At 38.8% G+C, this 13,365-nt stretch overlaps 1 protein-coding gene across 4 annotated transcripts in view; it reads left to right on the top strand.

The window, feature by feature from the left end:
• ANO4 (anoctamin 4) overlaps positions 1-13,365 on the top strand; it is a 388,856-nt gene that overhangs the window by 349,095 nt on the left and 26,396 nt on the right. For all 4 annotated transcript variants that reach the window (XM_037007143.2, XM_073213690.1, XM_073213691.1 and 1 more), the window contains 5 exons: positions 2,210-2,246; positions 4,331-4,442; positions 5,336-5,393; positions 5,532-5,629; positions 7,370-7,512. In XM_037007143.2, coding sequence (XP_036863038.2) covers positions 2,210-2,246; positions 4,331-4,442; positions 5,336-5,393; positions 5,532-5,629; positions 7,370-7,512 — 448 coding nt within the window. The remainder of the gene's footprint in view (positions 1-2,209; positions 2,247-4,330; positions 4,443-5,335; positions 5,394-5,531; positions 5,630-7,369; positions 7,513-13,365) is intronic.

Here is a 13,365-nt window from a genome sequence, read left to right on the forward strand (position 1 = left end):
AGCCTCTTGGAAGAAGTTGGCCAGCTAGGACTTTCACAGCTAGTGAGGAAAAGTCAATGCCTGGATTCAAAACCTCAAAGGACAGGCTGACTCTCTTGTTAGGGGCTAATGCAGCTGATGACTTTAAGTTGAAGCCTATGCTCATTTTCATTCTGAAAATCCTAGTCCCCTTCCTTAAGAATTATACTAAACCCATTCTGTGCTCTATACATGGAACAAAGCCTGGATGATTACACATCTGTTCACTACATGGTTTACTGAACATTTTAAGCCCACTGTTGAGACCTACTGCTCAGAAAACAATCTTCCTTTCAAAATAAGACTGCTCACTGACAAGACACCTGGACACATAAGAGCTCTGATGGAGATACACAACAAGATCAATGTCGCTTTCATACCCACTGACACAACTATTCTGTACTCATGGGTCAAGGAGTCATTCATTTTTACTTTGAAGAAATAGATTAAGAAATAGATTTCATAAGGTATAGCAGCCATAGAAATTTATTCTTCTGACGGATCTGGGCAAAATAAATTGAAAGCAATCACCCTTCTGGATGCCATTAGGAACATCCATGATTCATGGGAAGAGGTCAAAATATCAACATTAACAGGAGTATGGAAGCAGTTCCAGCCTTCATGGATAACTTTGAGAGGTTCAAGACTTCAGGGGAGGAAATAACTGCAGAGTAGTAGAAATAGCAATAGAACTAGAATTAGAAGGGGAGCCTGAAGATGTGATTGAATTGCTTCAATCTCATGAGAAAACTTGAATGCGTGAGGAATTGCTTCTTCTGTATAAGCAAAAAAAAAATGGTTTCTTGACATGAACTCTAGTCCTGGTGAAGACACTGTGAAGATTGTTGAAGTTACACCAAAGGGTTTAGAATATTACTTAAACTTAATTAATAAAGTAGCAGCAGAATTTGAGAGGATTGGTTCCAATTTTGAAAGATGTTCAGCCATGGGAAAAATTCTATCAAACAGTATCACACGCTACAGAGAAATCATTTGTGAAAGAAAGCCAATTGAATGCAGCAAATTTCATTGTCTTATTTTAAGAAAATTGCCACAGCCACCCCAACCTTCAGCAACCACCACCCTGATCAGTGAGCAACCATCGACACTGAGGCAAGTCCCTCCACCAGCAAAGGTTATGACTCACTGAAAGCTCAGATGATGGTTAGCATTTTTCAGCAATAAAATATTTTTCAAGGTATGTACATTTTTTAGACAATGCCATTGCACACTTGATAGACTACAGTATAGTATAATATAACCTAACATTTATGTGTACTGGGAAACCAAAATATTCACTTGACTCACTTTATTGTGAGTCAATGTACTTTCTTGCAGTGGTCTGGAACCAGACCTGCAGTATCTCTGAGGTATACCTGTACGGAAAACAATGGTCTGAAGAAGAGGTGACAATGTGCCGAAGCCCTGTAGTTTGCTAGCTGGTAAAGTTATAATTCCAGCCTGGGGAATTTTAACCAGTGCATTTACACTACTTTAGTCTACATGTGGTCTTAGTTTTCGTATTGTTCATATTAATTTAACTAGTTTACCTTTTCGTTTTAATTTACCATCTTCCACTGTAAAGAAGGCACTTGTTCTTTTTCTCAATTTATACCCTCTGGGGAATCTCCTGCAGGTGGGTTTGCCCTGAACCTCTGCTCTTCCATACACATATGCATACACGCATACACACACAAGCACACACACACACCCCTTCCTTTCCCTCTTAAGACCCTCCATTTACTGGATGCATTCAACAGAAAAGCAGAGTATCATAAGTTTAGGAATTTCCAGTAATGTTTTATTACTTCACTATTTATAAATGCTGTACTCTAAAAAAATATAGTAGCCTAGAAACATAGGGTTATAGAATCTTACCATCAGCAGCAGTCTTGCATCACTTAGCAAGCTGGTAATTAGTGGCAGCTAGTCTTTCAGCCACAGAATTTCTCACTCTAAAACAGAAGTGAGATTTTTTAAATGGTAAATTGGAACCTTGTGCATTTTTTTCTTTCTGTACATATCCTTTTCTTTCTGAAGGAAACGTTTGTATATGATGTTTTCAATGTTTGAGCAATGCATGGTTAGTGAAATTATTTACACTTATGACTTTATTACCCATATCCTTTATAATTACAGATTTTAGAACATCTACAGTTCATTTGTTACATGTATGAAATTTATTTTACAGCTCTATGAAAAAGTTGCACTTTTTCTGACAAATTTAGGTAAGTAAAACCCTTTTAATTTCCCAGTATAATATTGTGGTCTAGAAAGTACCTTTTCAAAGATTTATTTCTGAAACACTGCTGAAAAGAAAGATTCCCTTTATTTTGAATTTCATAAACCAATTTGTTCTTTGCCCTTAACAGGACATTTTAAAGATGTCCAGTAATTGGAGGATATTTTCTATCTAAAACTTTAAAACCTATCACAAACATTATCCATCATGAGCTACTGTGATTTAAAGTAGGTTTTTTCTCTATGCACAAAAAACAGCATCACAAAAGTACATGTGTATAAACTGCTCAGAATCAGTAAGAAAAACATTCATTTGCTTTGCCTACAGTTTTTATTTAATGAAAAATGTATCAAGTTTTTTATGGTATAAAGAAGTTATGCAAAGTTAGTTGCTTTGAAGACTAGGAGCCTTCATTCCCAGGAATGTAGGCAGAGTAGCCATCATTGACAAGTCTCCCCAAAGGACATTTCTCTGACTCCATAAAATACTAGAACAATCTGGTAGCCAGCTATAAGCTGTATATTTTCCATGTTTTCAAAATAGAGAAGTTGTCCCAATTTTCTTAATAAGACATTGGTCATTTTACTCTATGCAGTTTGAGAAAATGACATTCTCCCCGCATGTAACCTATTTTAGCACATTCCCATATATAGCTTATCCAGAGGGGGGAAAGGTCACAGAAGTGCTTTTATTTACTATAATAATCATTATAATACAAGATGCCATTTATTGAGCCCCTTCTATATACCAGATACAGGGCTAGGCACTGGCATATTGCCTTTAATGTCATTGAGATCTTCCATCACTACTACCCCTTGCCTAAAATGACAGAGATTTATGCCCACAGAAGGCGTAGCTCTGCACCTGGTAGACTGTACCCAGTGGCAGCTGACCCAGCCTAGCAAAGGTGCCAGTGGAGAGACAGCTCTGGTCCACCCGTGCTCGGAACACCTGGGAACCCACGCAGCTCGCTGACAACTCAGGAGACATGGCTATGCCATCAGGAGTTTGGTAGCAGAAAATGAAATAAAACTAAAACCCTGCCAGAAGCCTTTGTGTGTTCTTCCCTCAGCAGCAGTAGAGCCTTCTTCAGAAATTAACATTTAAGCCATTTCCCTTTCTGTCTCTCCTCCCTTCTCAGAGATGCTCTCCGGAAGCATTTTGAGTTATAATTCACGGAAAAGGAATTGATGGGTAAAATGGTAGATAAGCGCTTAGAAGCTCAGGAACGTGGGAACAGAGAAAGTTTTCTTTCAAAAAACAGAAAATACATTTTCTCTGATCTTGCTTGGGGTACGGATGCAGCTCCTAGGAACAGTTCAGTGCAGTTGACATGAGAGTGCAAGTTGGAGGTTTGATCTATACTTTGGTTCCTATCGCAATGTCCAAAGATCATTTGCGTTCTGGAAGTCAAAATGTAAGGAGATGAAAACTGGTGCCTGACTAAGGTCAGGAAACTGGAAGACACGGATGGTGGTACACAGTAAAAGCTCTAAAGGTGAGGCCATCTCCTTGGCATTTGTCCATGAAATGAGAAATGGTGGATGAGGGTGACAGGCAAAGTAGTCAGAACACTCAGCATTCTGGGATGGGGGTCTGACTCCCTCTCACCCAGTAGCGCCTGGCATTTCACCAGAAATTGAAGTCAAGACCAAGGAGTTATTAGGAGCTAGAAGGGGACCTGACCCCACACAGGCCCTGCCCCACCGTGGAAACTAAGAGCAAAAGGAAGGCTCCTGCAGCGAGCGATCCAGGACTGGGAATGAGGCCCCTCAGCCCGCGTGTCTCGGCGCCAGGCCCTCCGGCTCCCGTAACAGTGGAGCCGACTGGACGTTCCATCTGCTCAGACAAGTCAGGAACCACTTCCCAAACCCTTGTTAGGGCTGGTCTGCAAGCTGAGGAGCCCGTGCATGGTCCACCCCAGCCTGTACCGTGTGTAGGCACCTGGGGTCTCCCGCAGCCTCCTTAGGGCGCCTCTGCTCCCACCCTGTGTGTATGGGGAGCAGGACAGAGGGCGTAGTGAGAGCGCCAGATGCTGCTTCTCAAACTCTGCTCCCCTTCTGCCCACAGAGCAGCCTCGCACAGAGTCGGAGTGGGAGAACAGCTTCACCCTGAAAATGTTTCTTTTTCAGTTTGTCAATCTGAACAGCTCCACATTTTACATCGCGTTCTTCCTCGGAAGGTGAGAACTGGCTTTCTCCACACTTCCCCAGGCCGGAGACAGGGCACTCAGGGGTCACTGACCAGGGTGACAGAGAAGCCCTCCCTCCAGAGTAGATCCACACCAAGGGTGAAAAGAGATCAGCTTCCTTTCCTTTCCCACTTTCCAATCCTTGGGAAAGGTCTCCTTCACTAAAAAGTACCTGCGTACGTTTTCTTGATAAGTAGAGGAAAATCATCTGTACCTGTGGGAGGATAAAGCTGGATCTCACACCCACATGAGCAGGTGGCATGAGGGGCACCAGGGCCTGCAGCACGTTCTAGATGCTTGACTTCACAGGAGAGGGAAGGACGACCAGAAGGGAAGGGGCTGACACAGGACGCCAGCGGGGGTCCGACTGAGCAAGGTTTGAGTCCAGCAGTTAGGAGGATTGGGAAGGACCCTCGGTGTTTGTGTTTTGTGAATTCCCTGTTAGACCAGGAGGAGCTGAGAAAGCAGGAAAGGGTAAGTACTGGGTTTGGGTGAGATGGATGCTGCAGCCTCTCCTCAGTGCCTAACTACTCCAGCATGGGATTCGAATCCATTAGAAAGGCTGGTTGTTCTTAAATTAAGCTATTATTCAACAAGATAAGAATGTTTCACTCCAACCTGCTGCTTACATAGGCCAGAGCACTGGATATTAGGCAGAAAATGTTCAAAGTCACAGCCAAACAGAAAGTCCAGAAGAGAAACATTCTCCCGGAGAATTCCAGAAGCTGCAGTTATGACAGCTCTTGAAGAGTTTCCTCATTCCCTCAGACCTGATACTTACTGTATCAGTACTTTTCACTGGAGGATGTGCTAATCTGAATACAATGTGCACTGAAAGCTTAGACCTACAGGATGCTAATGGTTTGTTTTTCTCTGTGTTGAAGATTTACAGGACACCCAGGTGCCTACTTGAGGCTGATAAACAGATGGAGACTAGAAGAGGTCTGTATTCTCCCATCATTCCTTGTTTCCTATGGCTTATGTGAAACAGCCTTAGGGCAACTTTGTGCAGATTAGAAACCAGACACCCTTTCTTCCTCTCCACTGATTCTTACCTTTCTGTGTTTGCTTACCTCGCAGTGCCACCCTAGTGGATGCCTTATTGATCTCTGTATGCAAATGGGTATTATAATGGTGCTAAAGCAGACCTGGAATAATTTCATGGAACTTGGCTACCCGTAAGTATCTTGGGTGTCGACAGTGGAGGGGCAGCATTGCTCATTATTGGCTTTTCTAGGTGTGGCAAGTAAAATAAGCAATGCAGACTCCACAGTGCAGGCGTGTGTATACCTGCAGCTAAGCAGTCATGCTTAGTTATTCAAAGACAGGAAAATAATAGACATTGGCTCTTTGGAAGATATAGCACAAGTCACATGAACGCAAGTGAATATTCTTTAAGAATTCTCTATGGCCTCTAAATGTAAACATTGCTTGCAGTGTGCTTTAAATGATGCCCCTGACCCTTTTGGTGCCAGCACTGCAAATCCCTAGCTATTTATAGCACGTTAACTAGAGCTCTACTCCCCACCCCCTGTGATAAACCAGGAACGGTGATTTTTTCTTAAATCTGACCAGAAGAGAAACATACAGAAAAGAAAAAAGTTTGGAGATTCAGTAAAAAAACAAGAGTATTTCTAAGTCAACGTCTCTTAACTGGTAAAAATATTATCACCTGGGTGATGACAACAGGCAAAACCTTGCATCAACTTTGTAAGGATAACCTTGAATTCTTGCTTAGCTCTGGTTTTCGAGGGATATAAATCAGCAGCACTTCTATTTCTGCTCAAATTCCACCACCTGTCAGCTCGGTGTCTCCAAGTACTCCAGGCTTCAGGGAGGACCACTCAGCCAGAACAATGAGCTAGAATTTGGTTCACTTCAGGCAAGTCATCTCTTAGCTCCCTGTCAGAACCAATGCCAGTAAATTTGTATTATTAGGTTTATTTTTAGAAAGCTTATTCCAAGTGTTGGAAGTTTTCTATAAAACTTTTTAGAAACAAAGCATACAATTAAAAAACTAGAAGCATTTTTTAAATTCTACTCTAAAGTACAAACCATACTTGATCTAAATATCACAGACCTCAGGGGAACCATATTTATCTTCTAGTAATATGGGCATAGAGCAAGATGGTGGAGAAGGCAGAGCTTGTCTTTGATGTCCATCCTTTATTTCATATTTTGGTTTAGGTTTTGTGTTTTAGTTTTTTTGTTTATGTTTTGGGTTTTTGTTTGTTTTTCTGTTTGTTTTTGGCATGTGTACTTCTGGATATCATTTAACTTTTCCTGGCCTCCCAACAGCACACAGACCGACAACCCACCATTTCCTCAACCCTGTTCCATATCATAAGATGCACCCTGCACAGTGTTAAGGATTAATGTGCTAACCTCACCAGTGCGAGGTGCACATTACTGGGAGTCACCCCCTGTCAAGCTGAAGCTGAAAGCAGGCGAGGCCAGGTGCAGAGATGCAGGCTTCAGGGTGCCAAGAGGAGAAGCATTCGGTGGGTTTGCACGTCCTCCAGGTCCCTAAGGCAGAATGTGCAGGTCAGCACCCACATGGTAAGCCTGCCGATGGGCCCCAGACTAAATGAGCTGGGTCAGATCTTCCTGTACTTGGAGGTATACTGCCTTCATACAGGGGCATCGGTTTATAGATATTCTCAGTCCTCTATCCGACCCTCACAGGCAACAGTGAACATGATAGTTTCATGAATGATTAAAATAAGTTCATGAGTCATTCTGTTCATGTGTACATACAAGGGCTTGATGTATAACCTCTGCTGTTATTTTCTTCCTGATCCAAAGCTTTATTTCCTTGGCAGCTTGTCCTAAATTATTTTTAAAAACTATGGTTCTCCAGGGGAACTCTCCTCTTTCTTATTACTTATTTTTTTAAAGGAATTGATCTTGTTGTGCAGGTTAATTCAGAATTGGTGGACTAGAAGAAAAGTAAGACAAGAACATGGACCTGAAAGGAAAATACATTTCCCACAATGGGAAAAGGACTACAACCTCCAGCCGATGAATGCCTATGGACTCTTCGATGAATACTTAGAAATGAGTATAAACATATCTTCTTTAATCCTATTAATTATAAATGCAATTTCTATCTCTAGCTACATTCTACTAACCATATGCCCATTATCAAGGCCAGCAGTGTGTGGGCATCCTTGAGCTAACCACAGAGGAAGGAATGTCTTGCTTTAAGAAGCTCAGTCTATAGACATCATGCCAGGAGCCTAGTCACATCAAACTCTTCATGACTTTGTGTCCTGTCCTTTGCAATAAATCGCCAGAAATTAGTATGAACTGTAGAAGTTGGTGAACCAAAGAAAAAGGAATTGCCACTCCTGGTGTGATTGATTAGCTTAATCAGTAGACATCTATTGAGTCATGTTATATCCAGGCAGACACTATGTTTGGCACTAGAAATACAAAGAGGACTAAGGCACAGTCCCAGCTTTCAAAAAGCACATAGGCTAATGGGGGAAAGCCAGGAATATACAGAGAAAGTGCAGTAGTGTCACACATGCTGCAATATGAATTGGTTGGGGCTAAAGTGGGGACTGTCATTTCTCTTGGAGGTGGATGGCAGGGAGGTTGGAATGCTTAAGCTATGCCACACTTAAATTTAAGGCCTCAGATTTCTCATAATCACACCCAAGTTGTTTAGCTTAGCATGTACCTAAGAGCATGCACTGTGGAAACAGATTACCTGAGTTCAAATCCCACCATATAATTTATTAACTCTGAAACCCTGGGCAATTACTTCATCCCTCATTGACTCAAATTCCTCACCTCTAAAGTGGGGGTAATAATTAGAGTAACCTCTTCACTGGGTCTCTGTGTTGATTAAATGAGTTAATGAATGAAAAGAGCTTAGAACAATGCCTGACTCATAGTATTGCCGTGGTACATGTTTTCCAATTCTCCTTATATCCCGGGGGAGAAAAGCTAACAAAATCCCTTAGCAGATCTATTAAATGTGTACAGGCTTTTTTCTTTTTCCTTTATGTTTAAACTCTGTAACATTGCCAAAGAGGTGGGGGTAGCGATGGGCAAGATGCATCACTTCTGAAAGAAGCAGTTCTTTCTGGGAGAGTCAGAAAATTAAAGGAGTGCTAGAAATGATGCTTAATGTTTCTTAGATTGCTTACGTCCTAAGTATCTACTGATGTTTTTTAGAATTTCAATTATAGAATGGCAGAATGATGTAACTAGAAGAAGAAATCGATTTGGGCATTAATAATAAAGCTTAATAAATGGAATTCATTAAGAGAACTAGCCACTTGGAGGTCTTTTAATGGACTCCTCTCCCATAAAGAAGGAAATGAACACTAATTTTGGTATACCGAGTGCTTGAAAACAATTTTGATGTGGCTAGAACTGGTAGTGCTCCAAAAGCACAGAATGTCTGTAGCAAGAAACAATCACAGAAACATCACAAGCAGACTAGTGAATCCTAACTGCTTACGTCTGTTCTTGTCACTTTCTTATTTTCTTAGTGACTTTCCTGATTTGTTATTTTTTAGTTTATTCACTGAAATATAATATACAGTGAGAAAAGTATATAAATCATAAGCATATAGATTAATGAATTTTCACAAATTTATACTCAAATGTAACCAATCTATGTAGGTAGGTGAGAGGTTGGTGAACTACTACCCAAAGGCTATATTCAGTCCCCTGCCTGTTTCTGTAAATAGTTTTATTGATACACAGCAACACCCATTTACTGACATACTTATCCATAGTTGCTTTTGCACTACAACAGTAGAATTTGAGTAGTTGTAACAGAAACTGGCCCCCCAAGTCTGAAGTATATACTGTCTGGCTCTTTAAAGAAAACGTTTGCCATCCTGTGAGCTACATCAGGAAATAGAATATTATCAGTATCAAAGAAGGTTCCTTCGTTCCCTCTCCTAGTCATAATACCCTCCCAGACCACTCTCCTGACTTCTAACACCGTACATTAAATTTGCCCTCCTTCGATCTCCATATAAACGTAATTGTACAGAACATACTCTTTTGTAACTGGCTTCTTTCACTTGGTATCATGTTTATAAGATTCTTCCATGTTACACGTAGTAGAACTTCATTTTCTTTGCTGTCTAATATTCCTAAAATGTGTACCTGCAGCAATATTATGAAACAGGTGGTGTTTGTCTTTGATACCTATCCCCATATTTCCTTTAGTTACATGTGGTTTTTTTGCATTTGCATTCCCAGATACTCCCCAATTTTCTCCCCTGCTCCCCCACAGCACACAGACTCCCTTCACCAATCCCTCCACTCTTTCTGGTACCATGAAATGTATTTCTATGCATTGCTAAGGATTAATGTACTGGATAGATGGCTTTTAATAGGAATCAAGCTTGAGGTTGAAAAGGGCAAATTTACTTGTGCAAATGCAGACATCGGTGTGCCAATAGATGAACAATTTTGTGAGTTTGCAGATCTCAGCTTCTTAAAATAGGAATACAAATAGGAATACACCATTATTTATCCATCCATTCTATGGTGATAGACATGTGGTTTGTTTCCAGGTTTGGCCTCTTACAAATAATACTGCTGTGTACACATTTGTACATGTGTTTTAGTTAACATATGTGCATATTTCTGAAGGGAACTTATGTGGAATAGAGTTACTAATCCATAAGATAGGAATTTGTTGAACTTCAGCAGACACTTGCAGTTTTCAAACCTGGATTGTACCAATTTACACTCCAACTAGCAGTCCAAGAGTTTCAGTTATCCCACATACTCACTAAAATTTGTGTCTGGCTTTTTACATTTTAGCCATTCTGATTGGTGTGTCATAGTATCTCATGCTTTTAATTTGAAATTTCATGGCAGCTGGTGATGCCGTGTGCCCTTTCATATGCTTACGGCCATTAGGATATGCTCTTTTGTGAATTCCTGTTCACACCTGTGTTTTGGTTTTTTTTCTTTTTCTTTGTGATTTGCAAAAGTTATTTACCTAATCTGGTCATGAGTCCTTTGTCAGACATCTATGTTGCAAATCAAATATCCTTTTCTGATTGGAGGCTTGACTTCTAGCTCATTGGTGTATTTAAGTGAACAGAAGTTTCAGTATTTCAATTCTTCAAAATTTGTTCCATATAACTTTTGGAATCAGATTTCTAATTGCTACAAAAATCTTACTTAGATATTGATTGGGATTGGTTTGAACTCCTAGATTAGTTTTGGGAAAATTGAGATTATTTTCCAATCTATGAATATGGTATATCGCTGCATTTATTTCTTTTTACATTTTTAACACCAATTCTTTGTAGATTTTAGTGTACAGGTTTTATACTACTTTAGTGTAAACATAGGTTAGAGTTATTCCTAGGCACATTATGAATTATAATGTAGTTTCAAGTGATGTTTTTAGGGTAGTATTTTCTAGTGTTTTTATGCTAGTGTATACTGTACAAACTTGTGAAAGTCTAATATTAACTTCTGCGGTTTCTATATTTTTGAGATTTTCTATATACACATCATGTCATCTCCAGAAAATAATTCTTTTTTTTTTTCTAATCATACTTTTTCTGTTGTTCTTACGTAATTGCACTAAGACCTTCAATGTAATGCTGAATAAAACTTATAATATTGGGCCTCCTCATTACTTACCTGAGGGTAAAAGTGTTCAACCTTTAATGTGATGTTAGTTGTATTGCTTTGTACATATTTTCATTTCTTTTTGTACATGATACTTCATTTTAATTTGATTGTACATGTGTTTGGCCATTTATGTTTTCCATGAATTGCCTATTCATATACTTTGCTCATTTTCTATTCATATTGTCTTTTCTCATTGATTTTTTTAAGGCTTTATCTTTTTAGAGCAGCCTTAGGTTTACCACAAAATGGAGAGGAAGATACAGAGATTTCCCATTGTTCTCTGCCCCCATACATACGTAGTCCCCTTTTTCAACATAACTCATTAGAATGTTAGTTTTTCTATTTTTTTACCATGGATGAACCTACATTAACACATAATCATCATCCAAACTCCATATTTTACTTTTGGGGTTCACTTTTGATGTTTTACATTCTGTGGGCTTGGACAAATGCATAATGTCATATATCTATCATTATAATAATATACAGAGTAATTTTACTGCCCTAAAAATCCTCTGTGTTCTGTCTACTCATTTCTTCCACACACTACCATGTACATACCTTTTATCAGGTAAACTTAAATCCCCAAGTTGCTGAGAGTCATGACTCATTATTAAATTCTATCAAATATTTTTTCTAAATCTATTGAAATGTTGTAAGTTTCCTCTTTATTCCATTGTGGTGAATTTCATTGATTTTTTTGGTTGTTAAAGTTGTATACCAACCTATCAAACCTGGGAAAAACACCCTCTTGGCCTGATGCATTTGCAAATATTTTGCTTAAATATTTGTATGTAAGTTCATAAAAGACATCATACAACAGTTTTTATTTACTGTTATGTTTCTTTTAGATTTTGGTATCATTGTTATAATCTTTTTATATCTTTTTAATTTTTAAAATGTTTTTATATTGACATACATATAATAAAATGCACAAATCTTAGTGTACAGCTTCATAAATTTTGACATGTGTATACACTCAGGTAACCATTTCCAAGATGAAGATATCAAACATCCTCATTTTTTTCCCCTTCACCTATTTCACCTATCCTCTCACCCCATCCCCTGTAGTAACCACCAGTCTGTTCTCTGTGTTTATAAGCCTATTTCAGTTTTATTTGTTCATTTGTTTTATTTATAGTGTCCACATATATGTGAAATCATATGGCATTTGCCTTTCTCTGATGGACTTATTTCACTTAGCATAATCCACTCTAGGTCCATCTGTATTGTTACAAATGACAAAATTTCATTATTTTTTATGTCTAATTAATATTCCATATGTGTGTGTGGCCACATGTTTTCTAGCCATTCCTCTATCAATGAACATTTAGGTTGTTTCCATATTTTAGCTATGTAAATAATGCTATGATAAGCATAGGCATGCATATATCTTTTTAGATTAATGATTTTGGTTTTTTGGGTAAATTCCCAGAAGTGGAATTGCTAGGTCATGCAGTATTTTTATTTTTAGTTTCTTGAGAAACTTCCCTACTGCATTCCATAGTAGCTGCACTAATTGGCAATCCCTCCAGCAGTATCTGAGGGTTCCCCTTTCTCTACACCTCACCAATGCCTGTTATTTCTTGTCTTGTTGATATTAGCTATTCTGACTAGTGTCAGTTTTGGTTTTCATTTTCCTGATTGGTGACATTAAGCATCTTTTCACTGTGTCTCTTGGCCATCTGTACATCTTCTTTGGAAAAATGTCTATTCAGGTCCACTGCCCATTTTTTAATCAGATTGTTTGTGGGAGTTTTTGGTGTTGAGTTGTATGAGTTCTTTATATATTTTGGATATTAGCCCCATCTCAGATTCATCATTGGCAAATATATTCACCCATACCATAGATTGCATTTTCATTTTGCTAATGGCTTCTTTTACTGTACAGAGCTTTTTAGTTTAATGTAGATAGTTTGATGTAGAAATCCTACTTATTTTTTCTTTTGTTTCCCTTACCTTCAGAGACATATCCAGAAAAAAGTTATAATTTCTGGTGTTCCAACAGTTTACTGCCTATGTTTTCTTCTGGGAATTTTATGGTTTCAGATCTTATATTTAGGTCTTTAATCCATTTTGATTTTATGTATGATATAAGACAGTGACCCAGGTTTATTCTTTTGCATGTAGCTGTCTAGTTTTCCCAACCTTTCAAGGAAGAGACTATCTTTTCCCCATTGCTTATTCTTGCCTCTTAGTTATATTAACTCACTGTATAGGCATGGGTTTATTTCTGGTCTATATATCTGTTCTTGTGCCAGTAGCATATTATTTTGATTATTGTACC

This window comes from Manis javanica, chromosome 10, assembly GCF_040802235.1.
Source record: "Manis javanica isolate MJ-LG chromosome 10, MJ_LKY, whole genome shotgun sequence".
NCBI classification, from domain to species: domain Eukaryota; kingdom Metazoa; phylum Chordata; class Mammalia; order Pholidota; family Manidae; genus Manis; species Manis javanica.